General features: G+C 47.4%; 1 protein-coding gene across 1 annotated transcript in view; it reads left to right on the top strand.

Moving 5' to 3' along the window:
* The window catches only part of PTPN18 (protein tyrosine phosphatase non-receptor type 18), a 78,785-nt gene that overhangs the window by 34,218 nt on the left and 23,453 nt on the right, over positions 1-21,114 (top strand). Inside the window, exons 4-10 of the mRNA XM_060252351.1 lie at positions 325-420; positions 1,271-1,309; positions 1,428-1,496; positions 7,725-7,787; positions 11,286-11,428; positions 16,149-16,215; positions 19,496-19,573. Of these exons, the coding sequence (XP_060108334.1) occupies positions 325-420; positions 1,271-1,309; positions 1,428-1,496; positions 7,725-7,787; positions 11,286-11,428; positions 16,149-16,215; positions 19,496-19,573 (555 nt within the window). The remainder of the gene's footprint in view (positions 1-324; positions 421-1,270; positions 1,310-1,427; positions 1,497-7,724; positions 7,788-11,285; positions 11,429-16,148; positions 16,216-19,495; positions 19,574-21,114) is intronic.

Raw genomic sequence — 21,114 nt, 5'->3', positions numbered from 1 at the left:
AATGCAGATCATAGTAAAAAGGTAAAGGTAGTCCCCTGTGCAAGCACCATGTCGTTACCAACCCGTGGGGTGACATCGCATCACAACGTTTTCATGGCAGACTTTTTACAGAGTGGTTTCCCATTGCCTTCCCTGGTCATCTACATTTCCCCCCCAGCAATCTGGGTACTCATTTTACTGACCTCGGAAAGATGGAAGGCTGAGTCAACCTCGAGCCAGCTGGGAACCCAGCTTCCGCTATACTCTCCAACAAATTTATGGACAGAGTCATGCAGCAAAACGGAAGGTGCTGTTTGATGTTTGCCATTTTCTTCCTCCTCGCAGGGTGTGGATAATAAGCGATGCTACATCGCAACACAAGGGCCTCTTCAGAACACGGTGTTTGACTTCTGGCGCATGGTTTGGCAATACAAGGTCAAGGTGAGTTGAATAGCTGGAGAGCAGGTGGGGTTGCCAAGTCCCTCCCGGCAACTGGCAGGCGTGTGGTAGGAACTTACCAGAAGCAGCAGAGAGAGAGGCCCAGCCTATGTACAGCAATGTACCTACATCATTGCCCCTGTGACCAGGAAGTAATGTCATCATCACTTCCAGGATGTTGGAGTGACTGTCTGGTATTAGGGCAAAAACTCTATGGTAAATTTGACTTCTACCATAGAGTTTTTTCCCCAATTGCCACGTTAGCAATGATACTGGATCTCTCTCTTTTTCTGGGTGAATTCCCCCCACATCAGCCAGTTGATTGCTGGCAGGGAGGTGGGACCTAGGCAGGGCCGGCGTGTGGAAGCAGGCCAAGTAGGTGACAGCCTGGGGTGCCACCTGGCCTAGGGGTGCCAGGAGACGCCCCTCTCCTCATGCACTGCACCCGCTGCCTCCCCAACCTCGCTGAGGCTTCCTGAGCCTTGGCAAAGTCAGGGGGCATGGCAGCGAGCCCGCTGCCTTCCTGACCTTGCCAAGGCTTCTATAATGCCGTAGATTTCACTTTCCAAGGTGGCCATATTCTTAGGTGAACTGATCTCTGCCACTGGAATAGTTGTAATAGCGGGAGACCTCCAGCCACCAAGTAATAGCGGGAGACCTCCAGCCACCAAAGCAGCAGCAGCCATTTTATGGCTACGCTCCCCACACTGTGTGAAAATTCCAAAGGTACCTGCGGGCTCAAAAAAGTTGGGGACCCTGGGACAAACCGATATTTCCCGATGAAATGTTTTGTCTAACACTACTAGCCCTGTGGGGGGTTTTTCCTCCTTCATGATATATTCTCTCATTCCAGGTGATTGTCATGGCCTGCCGGGAAGTGGAAATGGGCAAGGTGAGACTGGACAGCAGGGGTGGTTTCAGGAAAGCCACACGGTGTGTGCCTCCCACTCCAGGACTTGTTCTCTCCACCGGAAGATTCAGCCTAACCTCCTTTGCTTTCCTGTCTCTAGAAAAAATGTGAGCGTTACTGGCCTTTGGCGGACGAGACTTTGCACTTTGGACCTTTCTCCGTAGCACAGGTGAGGTGATTCGGCGTGCGTAGGCCGATAAGCCATAGTCTGAGGCGCCCAGCCCGCTGTTGTATGTGTCACCCTCCTTCAGCAGCTTAATCCTGGCTGTGTTACCTCATAAAAGCAAAATCCTGTGTTCTGTAAACCTCGCCTGGATTACAAGATGGGGTTTCTCAGCAGTCAGTCAGTCCCCACCTGCATGTTGACAACTTTATGACTAGGGTTGCCGGCTCCAGGTTGGGAAATACCTGGAGATTTGCAGGGTGGGGCCTGGAGAAGGGCCGGGTTTGGGGAATCCACCTTTCAAAGCAGCTATTTTCTCCAGGCAAATAGATCTTTGTTGCCTGGAGATCAGTCAGGATCCCAGGGGATCTCCAGCCACCAACTGGAGGTTGGCAACCCTTCCTATGTCCAGCATTTTGTTTCAGCAGAACTCACCCAGCAGCTTTTGACTGAAATTCCCAAGAAGAGAATGGAAGTGCTAACCTTGTCCCCAATATCTGCAATGTATATGACCTCTGAACCTTTCGTCCTCCTTGCTAATTAGTTGTTTGGTTCCTGTGTCCTCTATGAATTCATCTACTCCTTTTGTAGGGCCGTCTTAAGTAAGCAGCCACTGCCAATGTCTTGTGTCAGTGAATTCCTCAGGATGTGTCATGCAAGGAAGTATTTATTTCTTTTTCAGAGACTTTTATGCCACCTCTCCAAAGTGCTGCTCCAGGCAGCTTGCAATTAAAACAATGCATTATTAATTTTAAAAAAAAAAAAAATCAAACCATTAAAATAGGCTTGCCAACCTCAAGGTGGTGACTGGAGATCTCCTGGGATAACAACTCCTCTCGAGGAGAAAGAGATCAGTTCACTCGCAGAAAATGGCTGCTTTGGCAGGGCAGGGGTGGAATTCTAGCAGAAGCTTCTTTACATATTAGGCCACACCCCCTGGTGTAGCCAATCCTCCTGGAGCTTACAGTAGGCCCTGTAAGCTCTTGGAGGATTGACTACATCTGGAGTGTGTGGCCTAATATGTAAAGGAGTGCCTGCTAGAATTCCACCCCTGGCAGGTGGACTCTATGCCATTATACTCCATTGAAGTCCTTCCCCTTCCCAGACTTTGCCTTCTTCAGATTCAAACCCCACCCCTAAATTTCCAGGTATTACCCAACCCAGAGTGGCAACCCGACATTAAAATAAGGTCAGAGACCATAAAAGAGATCCTGTCAGGTTCCTTTAGGGTTGCCCAGTCCAACTCAATAAATATCTGGGGACTTTGAGGGTGGAGCCAGGAGACTTTGGGGGTGGAGCCAGGAGCAAGGGTGTGATAAGCACGATTCAACTTCAAAGGGAGTTCTGGCAATCATATTTAAAGGGACCACACACCTTTAAAATGCTTTCCCTCCATTAGAAATAATGAAGAGTAAGGGCATCGTCTTTGGGGGCTCATAGAATTGGACCCCTGGTCCAATCTTTTTGAAACTTGTGTTTTGAGAAGAAGCACCAGATGCTATGCTGAATATTTGATGCCTCTTCCTCAAAAAACAGCCCCCGCCCAAGCCCCAAATACCCACAGATCAATTCTTATTTATACCCTATGGCAGTGGTGGCCAAGGGTAGCTCTCCAGATGTTTTTTGCCTACAACTCCCATCAGCCCCAGCCATTGGCCATGCTGGCTGGGGCTGATGGGAGCTGTAGGCAAAAAAAAAACATCTGGAGAGCTACCCTTGGCCACCCCTGCCCTATGGGAATCGGTCTCCATAGGGAATAATGGAGTGCCCCCAGCAGACATTTCCATCTTCCCCCCCCTCTTTCTGATAACCCTGAAGCGTGGGGAAGAATCCTGAGCGCTCAATTAAAAGTTTCTAAGCACAAAATTATAGACCTCAGGTTTGGTGATGTGGTGTGGTGTGGATTGGATTGGATGAAGATGAAGATGAAGGGAAATGGATGTTACACTGGTTTGCATTTGTCACGTCAGCATTTCTAAATTATCATATATAGAACAATGGGTAGATGCTGCAGCTATGGTCTGTACACATGCCAGACACATATCTTGCATGATTAAGCCTATTTCCCAACCAGGAAAGTGTCACACAAAATAGGAAAGCGCAGGAAAGAAACTTCTCCATTGTCTCTCACTCCTATCCGGGCAGGACAGGCATTATGTCCAAAACATAATGTTGAAAAGTGTTGCTCAGGTCTTGCAAACTGAGGGCCATGGCTGTCTTTGAGTCCATCCTCCTCATGTTGGGTGTTCCTCTTTTCCTATTGCTTTCAACTTTTCCTAGCATTATTGTTTTTTTCCCCAGTGAATTGTGCTTTACAGCACCAAAATGCTAAAAAGGTAGTCCCCTGTGCAAGCACTGAGTTGTTATCAACCCAATGGGGTGATGTTACATCACAATTGCACTTCACACCTAGGATACCTAATGACATAGCCATCAATCTGCTATTCCGACCTGTATTGCCTTCGTTGTTGTTTCAGCCCAGTCAGCACAAACTAGCAATCATCAGACCCCAAGTTGTGATTCTTTTAATCTGCTCAAAAAATTTCCATGATTTTGCACACAGTACTAATTCACTGCCCGCTTTCTCTGTATTTAGGACTGCTTGCCATTCCATCCTATTGTCTGATGAAGTTGTGCTTCTAGCACACGAAAGCTTCCATTCTGAATAAAACTTTGTTGGTCTTAAAGGAGCAACTGGACTCCTGCTCTGTCACATCACAACGTTTTCTTGGCAGACTTTTTAACGAGGTGGTTTGCCATTGCCTTCCCCAGTCACCTACTAAGGAGCCCACAAATAATTGGATCCTGGTCCTAACATTTAAATATTATTTATCCACACAGCATCCAGCCGGAGTGTTGAACTCATTTGTTATGAGGGCCGGATCTGACATAAATGAGACCTTGTCGGGCCGGGCCATGTCAGGTTGGGCCGCTCCACATTGGGTCAGGCAATGTGAATACATGATTAAGATTAGGTAGCAGAGATATTAACTTTATAAAGGTCACAAAAACTTTTAAAAAAATACCTAAAAATAAAACATGCTTAAAACATTATCACTCGTTGGTCTTAAAGGTGCTTTCTTTGTATTTCTCCCATGGGATCCAGGGAACTGTGCAAAGGAAGCTCTGTCTCTTTCCTTCCTTCCCCAGGGGGCCAGGAGGGGGAGGAGCCTCAGCCAATAGAAAAAAGAAAGGCTTGGCTCAGTAGCTCTGCTGTGCAGAGGTTCCTCTCCAAAGTAGGTTTTGCTCTGTAGCTCCTGTGTGATTGGGCAAACCTTGCAAAGCAAGCTGTTACGCAGAAGGAAGCAAGAGAGAGGGAGAAGGAAACAGATGACAGCCGGTTGCTCGGGGGCCTGATTGGAGCCCTCCAGGGGTCTGATTTGGCCCCCAGGCTACATGTTGGACACCCCTGGTATACAGAGAATGGGTGGTCAAAGAGGAGGAAAGTTAGAAAAATAGCAGAAAGGAGGATGGCGACAGATATCTCCTATCCTTTTGTGAATATTAGGTTGGGATGGCTTAAGAATGTGCTGGAGGCCAATAATTTGAGTGAACCTCAGCCCTCCACCAACCCAGAGGTTAGGGAATTGCAAAAGGCCCATCTTGTCAATGATCCCAAGTGGATTCTAGATCATATCTCAAATCATAGATCCAAGAGGAGTCCAGAAAGCAGAGGATATGGAGCAGGAGGAGTAAGACGAAACAAGCATACTTAGACTCTCAAGATATTTAAGGATATAGACAAGCTGGAATGGGTCCAGAGGAGGGCGACAAAGATGGTGAAGGGTCTTGGAGACCAAGTTCTATGAAGTAAGGTTGAAGGAACTGGGCATGTTTAGCCTGGAGAGGAGGCGGCTGAGAGGTGATATGATCACCAACTTCAAGTTCTTGAAGGGCTGTCATATGGCACAGAATTGTTTTCTGTTGGCCCAGAAGGTAGGACCAGAACCAATGGGTTGAAATTAAATCAGAAGACTATCAGGCTCAACATTAGGAGGAACTTCTGGGCAGTAAGAGCAGTTCCTCCGTGGAACAGGCTTCCAAGGGAGATAGTGGGCTCTCCAAGAGAAGTTTTTAAACAGAGGCTATATGGCCATCTGACGGCAATCCGGATCCTGTGAACTTAGGGCAAAGTACTTGTGAATTCCCTGCATCATGGGAATTCCTTCCAATGCGACGATTCTGTGATTATATGTGATCTGAAGATGAACATCGGTTGAAGGATTGAGGAGCTGTTCTTATTATCGAGGTCAAATAATAATGGAAAAGTTTAATTTACCTGGGCAGAGGAAGAAGCATCAGACATAATATGCCTTTGGGTTGGTTTATGAGGAGGAAAGGCCTGAGGTGAGGAGGAAGTCTGTCCGGGAGGGATTTCCAAAGTAGAATTCTTTCCAGAGAAGGACAGCAGGAACTAGAGAGGGTGAGGACATCTCTTGGAATTGCCACCTTGGCTTTAATCATCAGAGGCCCTGTCTGATAGGCTAGAGAGGAACAAGATAACAGGATGTTGTGACCAACAATGTCCTGACTGAATAGAAATGTTCAGAATAATAGTCACAAAAGCTGACCCTGCCTGGTCAAGTCATCTCTCTCTAGGCTTTTCCTTTGTACCTGGACTACACCTTTTGACCGCTGCTGAGCTAGCTGACCTTTGTACTTCATGTTTTAAATTCAGTCATGCAAAGTAGTTGGTGCTTGACTATTCCAGCTAATCCATCCTCCTTTGCAAGGGTCATTTCATAGGAAAAAGATGTGCCAGAGCTCATTAGGATATTTGCATAACTCATTTGCATATGCCACACAGCCACCAGAAGGTGTACTAGATTATATCAGCTCAGCACCTACCTTAAAATGCTTCTCGAATTAAAATTCAGGGCTTTTTCTTGAGCAGGAACACACAGGAATGCAGTTCCGACTGGCTTGGTGTCAGGGGGTGTGGCCTATATGCAAATAAGTCCCTGATGGGCTTTTTTCTATAAAAAAAGACCATGTGTGAAACAATGGGGACATCAGGGTTGGGGCCGAATATGCAAATGAGTTCCTACTGAGTGTTTTCTACCAGAAAAGCCCTGGTCATAATAAAATCTTACTCCCATCATACTTCTTAAATTACTTTCTCCTACGTGGCCACAGTGGTATGAGGAAGATTTCCATCTGTCTGCTTTATATGTTTTGGTTATTTTGCCATTTTTGGAAAAATATTAGAAAGTTTGTCAAATCTTAGAGTTCAGCATTATACAGTTGTTCCATCGTCAGGGAAGATGGTGTGTTACAGCCCACAGTGGCCATACTTTAAGTGCTTTTAACCCTTATCTGGGAGAATTGGGTTTGATTCCCCCCTCCTCCACTTGCACCTGCTGGAATGGCCTTGGGTCAGCCATAGCTCTCACAGGAGTTGTCCTTGAAAGGGCAACTGCTGTAAGACCTCTCTGAGCCCCACCTACCTCACAGGGTGTCTGTTGTATGAGTGGGGGAAGGTAAAGGAGATTGTGACCGCTCTGAGACTCTGAGATTCAGAGTATAGGGCGGGATATAAATCCAATATCATCTTCTTCTTAATGGAAGAGCCACATAGAATAAATGTCAAATGTTTGAGAGATGCAAGACATGAGCATCAGATGTTTGAGAGAAGGAAGGAAGGAAGGAAGGAAGGAAGGAAGGAAGGAAGGAAGGAAGGAAGGAAGGAAGGAAGGAAGGAAGGAAGGAAGGAAGGAAGGAAGGAAGGAAGGAAGGAAGGAAATAGATGGAGGAAGGTGGGGGAGGTAGAGGTAGAAATAAAGCAACTTTAACTTTAAAGGTGTTCTCCAAGCTACTGGCCAGCTTGCCTTGGAGAAGTGATTTAAAGAGACAAATGCCTTCACCAAGTCAGCCAGTTTGGGCGGGGGCGGGGGGAGGCTTTGAGAGCCACACACTATGTCAACAAGCAGCATGTGGCTCCTGAGCTACAGTTTGGTCACCCCTGGTATAGCCCAATCTCAGAAGTACTTAAGATGAAGGTCCATTAAGGAAGATTCTGCAGGAGGCAATGGGAAAGCACCTCTGTATCGCACTTGCCTTGAAAGTCCCTTGCTGGGGTCACCATAGATCAGGTACAACTTGAGAGCACTTAACTGCTCCACAGTTCCACCTGCATCACAGGTGGACTGCAGGACAGGAGCCATGAGATGTCGCTATCACATTTGAATTACGACGTGATTTTAAGTCTTCTGATGGCTTGCTTTCTTGCCTCAGGCTAAAGAACAGGAACTCAATCCAGATGTCATTCTGCGGATGCTTACTGTGACTTTCCAGAAGGTAAGGAGGCCATTTTGTGTGTGCGTCGGGGGTGTGGCCTAATACTCAAATGAGTTCCTACTGGACTTCTTCTACCAAAAAAAGCCCTGCTTAGAGTGTTGTTATGCGGAGGCCATTTTTTCCTCCTGATCCTCATTTCCTTGGGGGTGGGAGCTTGAGGTTGATAATTCCCCTCCCAGGGCAGGTAAATGAGAGGCCTGAATTTAACTCACACAGCCCTGAGAGCGTTCTAGAGCATTTGGCATCAGAAGTAGGTTTTAAAAGAATGAATTATTATTTGCGTGGTTTATGGCTTTCTTCAGGGAATAACTTCAAGAGAGTGCTTTGCTACAGATCCCTGGCTGTCATTATGAAAGTGTTGACGAGTTTTTCATAGAAATCCAATTCCTTTTTTAGAACCATGAGGGTCAATAGGCACAAAACTGATTTTAACTTAGCATTTTCCACTTGACTTTCCAGAAAGAAGAAACCGGTTTTATATTGGGGTTGTGGTTTCATGAACTTTTGTGGGTTAAACTCAAGATACGATTTTGGGTTCTTTCTTACGTAACTAAGAGACAATACTCAGACATGACAAAAACACACCACAGAGACCCCAAGGCAAGTTCTCCTGTGAGACACTGCTGACTGGATCCTGACTAAGATTTCTGCTGGCAAAGGGCGGGGTCATTCCCACCAGTTCCATCTTCCGGTTGCAGTCCCATGATGCCCCTCTCTTGCTCCTCCTTGACAGTCCCCCATCATCCAGAAACTGTGTGTGTGTGTGGGGGGGGGGTCAGTGGACTGTAGCTTGAATGGGGGAAGCAGGACCATTCTGCTCCACTGACAGAAGATGAAGATATTGGATTTATATCAGACCCTCTACTCCAAATTTCAGAGTCTCAGAGCGGCTCACAATCTCCTTTATCTTCCTCTCTGACAACAGACACCCTGTGAGGTGGGTGGGGCTGAGAGAGCTTATACAGCATCTGCCCTTTCAAAGACAACCTCTGCTAGAGCTGTGGCTGAACCCAGGGCCATGCCAGCAGGTGCAAGTGGAGGAGTGGGAAATCAAACCTGGTTCTCCCAGATAAGAGTCTGCACACTTAACCACTACACCAGACCCTACAGAAGCTGTAGGGTTTCCAACCTCCAGGTGGGGCCTGGAGATCTCACGGAATTACAGTTGATCTCCAAATGACCCAATCCGTTCCCTTGGTACAAACGGCTGCTTTGGAGGGTAGACTGTTCAGAGGTCCCTCCTCACCTCAAACCCCACCTTCCCTAGATTGCAACCCCCTCATATCCCCAGCTTGGGGGGATCCAAAGCAAAAATCATGAGGATCCATGAGGATCCGTGGTTTGGAAACATGTTTTTCCACTGTTGTGGCACCACAGATTCGTGGAGCCATGATTTTTCTGGTGCTGCCTATAGTCTAAGACAGGATCTATAGCATGATGGTGGTTTCACTTCATTTCACCGTAAAAATCATATGAATTCATGAGGATCCGTGCTTTGGAACCCTGTTTTTGCACTGGTGACGCGCCACGAATCCATGGAGGCATGATTTTTGTGGTCCTGCCTATAGCCTAAGCTAGCGGCCCCGTGGTACAGAGTGATAAAGCAGCAGTACTGCAGTACTGTGGTCTGAACTCTCTGCTCACGACCTGAGTTCAATTCCGACGGAAGATGCATTCAGGTAGCCGGCCCAAGGTTGATTCAGCCTTCCATCCTTTCGAGGTTGGCAAAATGAGTACCCAGCTTGCTGCGGGGAAAGTGTAAAAGACTGGGGAAGGCAATGGCAAACCACGCCGTAAAAAGTCTGCCGTGAAAACGTTGTGAAAGCAACGTCACCCCAGAGTCGGAAATGACTGGTGCTTGCATAGGAGACCTTTCCTTTTTTCCTATAGTCTAAGACAGGATCTACAGAATAATAGCGGTTTGATTTCATTTCAATGTAAAAATCATATGAATTCATGAAGATCCGTGTAGATCCAACTTTTACCCAGACACAGTTTTTAGAGTATCCAGTTGCAAACACTTTGCATTTTCACTTACTTGTCCCTTGCAGTCCTTAGCTCTTCCCCCTTTCTCCCTCTTTGCCAAAATGCAAGCTCCTCGGTTGGGGCAGAGACTTGCCTTTTGTTAGTCTGTACGGCACCCTATACAGGAACAAAACTATGACTATTATTACCAGTTCTCCTTTTTTCAAGGTGAGAAGTTCTCTAAATTTTATACTGGCTTGTAAGAAAGTCCCACTGAATTTAAATTTAATGAGACTAGAGGAGAAGGGACCCAAAATTGCAGCTGAGAGTCCTGAACCTTTACTCAGAAGTAAGTTCCACATAGCTCAGCATTTAGTATCAAGTATGTATGCTTGGGACTGTGGCTTTCTTTGCTGCAGATCCCAAACAGTTTATGCACTTAAAGAAATGCAAACAGCCGTCAGATCCCTGGAAAGAAATGCATGCCATATTGCAGGGGTGGCCAACGGTAGCTCTCCAGATGTTTTTTGCCTACAACTCCCATCAGCCCCAGCCATTGGCCATGCTGGCTGGACTGATGGGAGTTGTAGGCAAAAAACATCTGGAGAGCTACCGTTGGCCACCCCTGCCATATTGAGAAGGGAAAACCAACCTGGGTTTTTCCAACTCTGTGATTCTAGTTTCCTATCCTTTTGCCACTGCTGCACAACTCTAGAGAAGGGAATTTAAACTTAAAACCCCTTCTCTGGTGCGGCACTGCAGAGGGGCACACAAAGTTAGTTTTGGCTAGGGCTTAAAACGCTCTAGGGCCAGCCTTGCTGAGGCTTCCCCTCCCCATACAAACACCCAATCGGGTGTTTAAATGGAATGTGTGTGTCCAAATGCCCATGTGTCCCTTCATTTTTTGAGTGGGGGTGCCATTTTTTGGTTTTGCCCCCCCGCTGCTCAAAAATATGTAGATCCAGCCCTGTCAGCTCAGCATCTACCTTAAAACGCTTCTTGAATTAGAATGGTCCTAATAAAAACAAATCATACTTTTTAAATTGCTTTCTCCTATGTAGCCCAAGTGGCGTGATGAAGATTTCCATCTGTCTGCTTTATCTGTTTTGGTTATTTTCCCATTTTTTGTGGGGGGAAATATTAGAAAGTTCATCCAGCAAAATTCGCACAGGGGGTTTGAACAATGGAGCCCAGAAGCAAGTATTTGGGGGAGGGGGGGAGAGAGAAAGAAAGAGCACAATAAAATTTAGAGGTTCTGGAGCTCTGAGTCTCCCCTCCAAAGCCGCCATTTTCTCCAGGGGAAGTGATCTCTATAGTCAGGGGAAGTGATCTCTATAGTCTGGCAATAGCTGTAAGTCCAGAAGATCTCCAGCCACCACCTGGAGGTTAGCAATGGTGCCTACAGAAGTGCCTTTTGCGAGCCGAAAATTTAGTCTGGATTGATCCCTGCGTGTTGCAGGTTATGGGGGTGGGTCTTTATAGAGGCCATGTATCTCCACTGAGCTGTGTTGATCACTGCCTTTCCCGCCGCAGGAGGAACGGACGGTCTCCCATTTCCAGTACGTGGCTTGGCCAGATCGGGGGATCCCCGACACCTATGGCTACTTCCTCAACATGATTGAACAAGTGAGGTGCAAGCAAGGCAATGACAGCGTTCCCATCATCGTGCACTGCAGGTAGGGGACAAATCACCACAAATGGCCTGTACTTCACCTCTCCCACTCAGGTTAAGAGAAACAGCAGTGCTTAGAGAAGAGCTGCCCAGTCCTTTCTGAGATTGGCTGGGCAGGAGGGCTGGTACCAGACCAAAGGGGCAGAGAGACTCATGCCAACAAAATGGAGGCTGAAGCATCATGGCAACCCAGCATTGCCTCTGGCTACTGAACAAACACAACCTACTTTATGTGTCACAAAGGATTGTGCTCTAAAGAGCTCAGGGTGGCACAGCATGCATGGTTCCCATTTGGTCCTCACAATAACCCTATGAGGCACGTTTCTAGAGTCAACTCTCTCCCTCTGGGATCATGAGCTTTTAAGTTTAGGGTTACCATTCCCTCAGTTTGGAGCCCCTCCCCCTCACTTCAGAGTTCTCTGTGGCAGGAATTACCCTCCCAACAGACAAGAAGCAGGAAATAAATGTGACATGTACCCAGTTACCAATGTAACCAGGAAGTGACGTAGGCACATCGGTGACATCAGGGGTGATGCTGTGGTTTTTGGACAAAACTCTATGGTAGAATAAGCTTCAAACCACAGTGTTGTGCCCCAAAACTAGAGTGTTTCTCCCCCCACCCCCAACAATCACCAAGGAGCCTACATCACTTCTGTGTTATGTGGGCACATCATGTTTATTTCCTGCTTTTCCCTTCTTGCTCCCGGAAAGGTAAGCCCCATCCTCCATCTGCTGATCCAACTAACCTGGCAACCCTATTTAAGTTCCTGTTTTTTCAGGGTTTTTATCTACAGAGAGATATGGTGGATATAAACCAGTGTAATATCAAATCAATCATTAGAGGAAGCAAAACGTACAGAACAGAAAATATAGAAACAGGAACATGCAATGGAGGAAAATAAGAAAGAGGGAAAAACCCATCGGAATTGATCCCAGAGGTCCATATTGGATACTCCGATACAACTTTTGGCAAGGGTGGAGGTCTAGCAGGAGTTCCTTTGCATATTAGGCCACACCCCCTGATGTAGCCAATCCTCCAAGAGCTTAAAAAAATTAGGATTGGCTACATTAGGGGGTGTGGCCTAATATGCAAAGGAGCTCCTAGAATTCCACCCCTGACTTTCGGTATACATGCAGCAGTGGCCATTAACCTGTCCAACGTGGAGCTTAAATTGACATCCTGTTTATAAGGGCTGGAGCAGGGTTGCCAACTTCCAGGTGGGGGCTGAAGGTCTCATAGAATTGCTACTAGATAGATCAGTTTCCCTAGAGAAATGGCTGCTTTGGAGGGCTGTCTCTGTGGCATCATATCTCTGCTGAGGTTCCTCCCTTCCCCAAACTTCCTCCTTGCCAAGCTCCCCTTCCCCCCAAAAAAATCTCACTGTGATTTGAAGGCAGCCTTGAGGTTTCCATACAAGGGCAGAAAACTTCAACCCATTTGATTAGTCAGTTATTCCAATAAAGCTTTAATTACAGACTCAAACACCCCTTCTGACAATGAATTGGTACTCAGCCTTCAAAGGAAACAGTGTTGCCCCCCCCTCCCCTAAACAGCAAGAACTTCCAGAGAAAGCATTTATTATGTTTGTTTACTTAGAACATTTATATACTCCATCTTTTTACTGACACAGTCATGATTCATAAGAACATGAGAGCCCTGCTGGATCAGACCAGTGGTCCATCTAGTCCAGCATCCTGTCTCAAACAGTGGCCAACCACTTCCTCTAGAGGGCCAACAACATGGCAGAGAGGCCGAGGCCTTCATAAGAACATCAGAAGAGCCCTGCTGGATCAGACCAGGGGTCCATCTAGTCCAGCATCCTCTCTCACACAGTGGCCAGCCAGTTCCTCTGGAGGGCCAACAACAGGGCAGAGAGGCTGAGGCTTTCATAAGAACATCAGAAGAGCCCTGCTGGATCAGACCAGTGGCCCATCTAGTCCAGTATCCTCTCTTACACAGTGGCCAGCCAGTTCCTCTGGCGGGCCAACAGGGCAGAGAGGCCGAGGCCTTCATAAGAACATCAGAAGAGCCCTGCTGGATCAGACTAGTGGCCCATCTAGTCCAGCATCCTCTCTCACACAGTGGCCAGCCAGTTCCTCTGGAGGGCCAACAACAGGGCAGAGAGGCCGAGGCCTTCATAAGAACATCAGAAGAGCCCTGCTGGATCAGACCAGGGGTCCATATAGTCGAGCATCCTGTCTAACACAGCAGCCAAACAGTTACTCTCTGTCTGGGGATTGGTGCGGGGGGGGGGGGGCACAGTGGGAGGGCTTCTAACATCCTGACCCCACTGATGGCACCTGGGTTTTTTTTGTGGGGGGGGGGGGGTTGGCCACTGTGTGACACAGTGTTGGACTGGATAGGTCATTGGCCTGATCCAACATGGCTTCTCTTACGTTCTTACTATGGAAGCCCAATAACAGGGCATAGAGGCCGAGGCCTTCATAAGAACCTAAGAACTGGCAGAGGCTGACCAAGAGAGAGATCTTGGGGTCATGGTAGATAACTCACTGAAAATGTCAAGACAGTGTGCGTTTGCAATAAAAAAGGCCAACGCCATGCTGGGAATTATTAGGAAGGGAACTGAAAACAAATCAGCCAGTATCATAATGCCCCTGTATAAATCGATGGTGCAATCTCATTTGGAGTACTGTGTGCAGTTCTGGTCGCCACACCTCAAAAAGGATATTATAGCATTGGAGAAAGTCCAGAAAAGGGCAACTAGAATGATTAAAGGGCTGGAACACTTTCCCTATGAAGAAAGGTTGAAACGCTTGGGGTTCTTTAGCTTGGAGAAACATCGACTGCGGGGTGACATGATAGAGGTTTACAAGATAATGCATGGGATGGAGAAAGTAGAGAAAGAAGTACTTTTCTCCCTTTCTCGCAATACAAGAACTCGTGGGCACTCGATGAAATTGCTGAGCAGACAGGTTAAAATGGATAAAAGGAAGTACTTCTTCACCCAAAGGGTGATTAACATGTGGAATTCACTGCCACAGGAGGTGGTGGCGGCCACAAGCATAGCCACCTTCAAGAGGGGGTTAGATAAAAATATGGAGCAGAGGTCTATCAGTGGCTATTAGCCACAGTGTGACACAGTGTGGCCCCTGTGTGACACAGAGTGTTGGACTGGATGGGCCATTGGCCTGATCTAACATGGCTTCTCTTACAATAATAATAATAATAATAAATTTTATTTGTATCCCGCCCTCCCCGCCTAGGCGGCTCAGGGCGGCTAACAGCATTTTATACATTTACATTAATAGATAAAAACTTTAAATTTAACAATTAAAAGATTAAACATATATGTTTAATCTTATGTTCTTAAGAAGAGCCCTTCTAGATCAGAGCAATGGTCCATCTAGTCCAGCATCCTGTCTCACACGGCGGCCAGCTAGTTCCTCTGGACAGCCAACAATGAGGCATGGAGGCTGAGGCCTTCCCCAGATGTTGCCTCCTGGCTCTGTGGCCCTCACTCCACTGGCACCAAATGCCACATTTTAATAACTCTCTGTGTAAAGAAGTATTTCGAGGCAGATGATGACGATACATCAAAAAGAAACACATTATCATCAAATAGATCAAAAGACTTGATTTAGAAGGCAGTTAAAACAGATCAATAAAGCAGGCAAGCCACTGCCTGCTTAAGCTTCCCCAGAAGCTCTTTTGAACCATTCTGTCTTCTACAGCTGTGCCGGAAAGCCCCAAGGGTAAGTACCTGCCCCACCCTTCTCCTGGGTGATTCATTCAGGGTCTGGGATGAAAAAGCACCGGGGATTTGTGGTGTCTTTGTAATATTTGCTTTATTTACATGCCAATCAGTGTGTATGTGTGGTGTGCGCACACTCGCACGTGAGCATATGTGGGGGGAACTGCCAACAAGTTGCTTCCGATTTAGGGCGACCCTATGAATTAATGACCTCCAAAACATGCTCTCGTCAACAGCCTTGTTGAGGTCTTCTACTATGTGGATCATAGCGGAAGGAAAACGAGTTTCCAACAAGCAGGCCGCATAGCGTGCGTCAGATCTATTTTGTGTCACCTAGCTAGAGCCCCGGTGAGAAAGACAGAGTATCAATAAATGTAAATCAGTAAATCAATCTAAAGAACAATCTATATCCCCTCCCAAGGCTGCCCCTCCCTAGATTCAACTGACGCCTGTTACCAGGGCTTTTTTTTTGTATCAGGAACTCCTTTGCATATTAGGCTACACACCCCTGAGGTAGCCAATCCTCCCGGAGCTTACAGTAGGCCCTGTCCTAAGAGCCCTGTAAGCTCTTGGAGGATTGGCTACATCAGGGAGGTGCGGCCTAACATGCAAAGAAGTTCCTGTTCAAAAAAAGCCCTGATTTAATGGATAATTTGTATTTTCAGTAATCTGATTCTTTCTGGATTAAAAAAATATCAACTTCATGTTACTAAAGCACACAAATCAGGGCTTTTTGTGAGCAGGAACACAGAACACAGTTCTGACTGGCTTGGCGTTAGGGGCCTAATATGCAAATGAGTTCCTGCTGGGCTTCTCCTACAAAAAAAGCCCTGACACAAATTATCTGCGGCTCTCTTAATGCGGCATTTTTGTAACGCGGCCCTCCGAGCCAAACAAACTGCCCGCTTGCTCTCTCATTAGAGGGAGAACTTCTGTTGTTTGCATTACCGTTCTGATCAGTCATTTCAATGGACCATCTTTCTCACTCCTCTCGTCCTCTCCGTTTTGCAGCGCAGGCTGCGGCCGAACGGGTGTGATCTGCACGTTGGACTACATCCGGCAGCTGCTGCTGAAACAGGTATCTGCAGCCTCCCGATCTGCGGCGGCTCACTGAAAAAGGAAGAAATGTCTGCAGGGTGAAGCTGGTTCGATCTCCGAGTGCTTTAGATCTGGTGATGATTAGGCCGGCAAACAAGCATGTACCATCTTGCAAAGCTTGCACTAGCGACGTCACATCACACATGACAGGAAGTGTGCTGGAACACACTTCAGGACAGGGATGGCTCCAGGTTTTGAGGGATCATGGGCCGAGAGTTCCCAGAGCCCTCCTTCCCCTTCCGCCCAAAACCAGACCACCACAGACATCCTCCTTCCCTCCTACCCGCTGCATGCCTCCTACCTGCCTGTTTGGTGCTGTAGTTAAGTGCATGGACTCTTATCTGGGAGAACCAGGTTTGATTCCCCACTCCTCCACTTGCAGCTGCTGGAATGGCCCTGGGTCAGCCATAGCTCATGCAGAGCTGTCCTTGAAAGGGCAGTTTCTGTGAGAGCTCTCTCAGCCCCACCCACCTCACAGGGCGTCTCTTGTGGGGAAGGAAGGGAAAGGAGATTGTAAGTCGCTCTGAGACTCTGAGATTCAGAGTGAAGGGCAGGGTATAAATCCAATTTCTTCTTCTTCTGTGTGTCCTGGCCAGGCCCGCGTGTGAGCTAGGGTTGCCAAGTCCAATTCAAGAAATATCTGGGGACTTTGGGGGTGGAGCCAGGAGACTTTGGGGGTGGAGCCAGGAACAAGGGTGTGGCAAGCATAATTGAACTCCAAGGGAGTTCTGGCCATCACAATTAAAGGGACAGCACACCTTTTAAAATGCCTTTCTTCCATAGGAAATAATGAAGGATAGGGGCACCATCTTTTGGGGCTCATAGAATTGGACCCCCTGGTCCAATCGTTTTGAAACTTGGGGGGTATTTTGGGGAGAGGCACTAGATGCTATACTAAAAAATTGGTGCCTCTACCTCAAAACATAGCCCCCCAGAGCCTCCAATACCCGCGGATCAATTCCCCATTATTCCCTATGGGAATCGTTCTCCATAGGAAATAATAGAGTGCCCAGTAGACATTTCCCCCCACATGCTTTCTAAAGGGGGGGAGGACCTCCAAACCAGGGAATCCCCTGCCCCCTCCCTCTCTCACACACCCAAATACTTACTAGGTCTCCTTCCTGCAGAACTTTACTTGACCTGAAAACGAAAGCAAAACAAAGGGAGGAGCAGTTCTCCAAAGCCCTTCCTGTTTCCTGCTTCCTGCTCAGCCTTAAAAGCACATATTTTAAAAACGGACCTGCAGGAGCTCTAAAACTACATGGTGATTGTGGGGGGCGGGGCTTCCCCCACCAACCATCTGACTGGGGGCGGGGAGAAGCCTGTAAAAACGGGGGATCCCCCGCTGGGACCTGGGGATTGAACATATGAACATATGAAGCTGCCTTATACTGAAACAGACCTTTGGTCCATCAAAGTCAGTCTTGTCTACTCAGACCGGCAGCAGCTCTCCAGAGTCTCAAGCTGAGGTTTTTCACACCTATTTGCTTGGACCCTTTTTTGGAGATGCCAGGGATTGAACCTGGGACCTTCTGCTTCCCAAGCAGATGCTCTACCACTGAGCCACCGTCCCTCCCCCCTATTGGGAAGCCTATTGTGAGATCTCTCACTGCCCACACTCACCACTGCCTGCAGCCCTTTCCCCAGTGGTACTGGGCAGTCTGTGTAGCTAAGAGCATAGTGGAGCTAAGGATTAACAGCAGTGGGGCCTGCCAGAAGCCTTGGGCTCCGACAGCTGCCCTGTCTTAGCATATATTTCCAGCCCTGTTTCAGGAGGGGGAGCGTATGAATGGATCACCCGCACATAAACTCAAGTTTTGATGTCACTTTGGACTTGCAAGTCAGATCCGTTCCTGCAAATTGGGAGAGGAGGGGGGGAATTCTGGGTAGGATTGCCAACCTCCTGAAGATCGATCACAGCAATACATCCTGTGGTTGCAACAGCACTACAACAGCAATTTAAATAAATAGTCAAAATGTATAGTTATCCTAGATTATATAGTCACAATGAAATTAGACAGGAGTTCAAGTTTTTACTCAACACGTAAACCTCTCAAAAACAAAGAAACAAGGTTCTTCCTTCCAATACTCTTTGTATATACATCAACAGAGGTCCATTAATTGCACTTAGGAATCTTTCTTTATTGGGCACTATGCTGGAATACATCCAGGAATTACATCAGATCTCCAGACAATATAGATCTGATCCCCTGGAGAAAATGGCTGCTCTGGAAGACAGTTTCTACGAAGGTTTTCTTTGGAAGGGACGGTAGCTCAGTGGTAGAGCATCTGCTTGGTAAGCAGAAGGTCCCAGGTTCAATCCCTGGCATCTCCAACTAAAAAGGGTCCAGGCAAATAGGCATGAAAAACCTCAGCTTGAGACCCTGGAGAGCCCTATCGTGAAACCAGCCTGCTTATGGTTGCTTATGGCAACCCTATCAAGGCAAGAGACATTCAGAACTGGTTTGCCATTATCTGCTTCTGTGTAGTGACCCTGGACTTCCTTGGTGGTCTCCCATCCAAATACTAGCAAGGGCTGAGCTTCCCAGATCTGACAAGATCAGGATAGCCTGGGCCATCTGGGTTAGGGCTTTGGTATTTGCTTTGGTATTGCAAAAAAACACCCAAAAACCTAGGGGGAAGATCAGCACTTTTTTTGAGCAGGAACGCACAGGAACACAGTTCCAGCTGGCTTGGTGTGGCCTAAGGTGTGTGGCCTAAGATGCAAATGAACTCCTGTGGGTGTTTTCTACAAAAAAAAGCCCTGTGTGAAACAATGGTGACATTATGGGGTGTGGCTCAGGGGTGGAATTGTAGCAAGAGCTCCTTTGCATATTAGGCCACACACCCCTGAGGTAACCAATCCTCCAAGAGCTCCTTTGCATATTAGGCCACACACCCCTGAGGTAACCAATCCTTTAAGAGCTTAGGTGTGGCCTAATATGCAAAGGAGCTCCTGCTAGAATTCCACCCCTGGTGTGGCCTAATATGCAGATGTTCCTGCTGGGCTTCTTTTTTTTTTTTTGTAGAAGATATTAGTCTCCAGGAGGTTGGTTCCCAGGAAAACTTTCCTATTTTCTTTGCCCTCGCGTTCTCACAACCACTCCTTCAGGACCCCCTCGCATGAGCCATGGGGAACTTTAATAAATTGAGGGCTAGTAAAACAGAGGGGGAAATGAAGAGACCCTAACTAAAATCCTAACTTTGCCAGTGCTCCCCTGGAGGCTCCCTTTAGTGCCACGTTCTCTCCTGTTTTTCAGAGAATCCCTCCACACTTCAGCATTTTTGATGTCATCCTAGAAATGAGGAAGCAGCGGCCGGCTGCCGTTCAGACCCAGGTGAGTCCACAGGCTTCACTTCCTTCCTTATTCCTGCTCTGCTGTATTTAACACCCTTTGTTGTGTTGTGTCCCTTCCATGCAGTTCTGCCGGCCCACTTGATTCTCAGTACTGGGGGACAGAAGTGAGGCAGAGCCTCTCATCTTTCTTGTTATTTAAATATTCATACCTTGCTTTTTGCCCCCAGTAAGGAGCCAGAGTAGTTTGCAACATCATTCCTTACTACTCACAACCCTGTGAGGTAGGTTAGGCTGAGAGAGGGTGACTGGCTCAGGGTCACCCAGCAAACTTCAATGGTTCTTCAGTGAGAGCCAATTTGGTGTAGTAGTTAACTGCGTGGACTCTTATCTGGGAGAACCGGGTTTGATTCTCCACTCCTCCACTTGCACCTGCTGGAATGGCCTTGGGTTAGCCAGAGCTCTCGAAGGCGTTGTCCTTGAAAGGGCAGCTGCTGTAAGAGCTCTCTCAGCCCCACCCACCTCACAGGGTGTCCGTTGTGGGGGAAGGAGATTGTAAGCCACTCTGAGTCTCGGATTCAGGGAGAAGGGTGGGGTATAAATCTGCAATTCTTCTTCTTCTTCGAATTAAGGTTGCCAGCCTCCAGGTGGGAAAGCAGGAGAGAGGTCACAACAAGTTAAAAAATGTATACAACTAGCAGGTTATAGTGACCAAATGACAAAATTGTAGTACAAAGACAATATGAACTTTACAACAAAAGCACTTAAAAGTGCAGGGTACAATATGAATTTGAACACAGAGTCCCAATGTACAAGAAGTTGACTTGACAAATCCTGCTTCGATCACTCTTCTAGCTAGGGTTGCCAAGTCCCCCGCTTCCCATAGTGGGGGACTTTCACGCTCGCTTTGCGCATGCTCCGCAATGACGTCACCTAGAAGTGACGTCATCAAAATGTACTTCAGGTCTCACTGATTCAGTGGAGAAGTTCAGATCCCCAAATTATAGGGTTGCAGACCTCCAGATGGCACCTGGAGATCTCCTGCTATTACAATTGATCTTCAGATGACCAAGATCTTCCCCTGGGGAAAATGGCTGCTTCGGAGAGAGGACTCTATAGGGACACAAAAAGTGTCTCCGAAACAATGTCAAAAATGGCACTATGCTCACAATAAGCTCAAGGCCGTGTACCAAAGAGTTTTCCCTCCCAAATGGCTAGAGGTCTGGGGGAAACCATAGAGTTTTCCCGGAAACGCCTAGAGCAGCCCCACACAGGTGCTGCCATTTTGATGACATCACTTCTGGGTGACATCATTGCGCCAGTGATGTAGGGAGGGTTTCCCCCCGCCGGCCCGATGTGGGGCGATGGGTTGGGAACCTCCCAGGCGGGGGATTCCTCGCCCGGACCGGGGGCTTGGCAGCCCTGCTTCTAGCATGGGGTGCTCCATTGAAAACAATTTATAAAAGACATCCAGTTCAAAAACGATTAGCAATAATGATTCCACTGTGTTCCGTGACCGCAAGAATATCTCAAATGCATAGGGGCACAAAAAGTGTCTCCAAAACAACGTCAAAAACGGCATTA

The sequence above is a fragment of the Heteronotia binoei genome, chromosome 13, assembly GCF_032191835.1.
Source record: "Heteronotia binoei isolate CCM8104 ecotype False Entrance Well chromosome 13, APGP_CSIRO_Hbin_v1, whole genome shotgun sequence".
Taxonomy (NCBI): Eukaryota; Metazoa; Chordata; class Lepidosauria; order Squamata; family Gekkonidae; genus Heteronotia; species Heteronotia binoei.
This window is presented reverse-complemented; position numbering and strand designations above follow the sequence as displayed.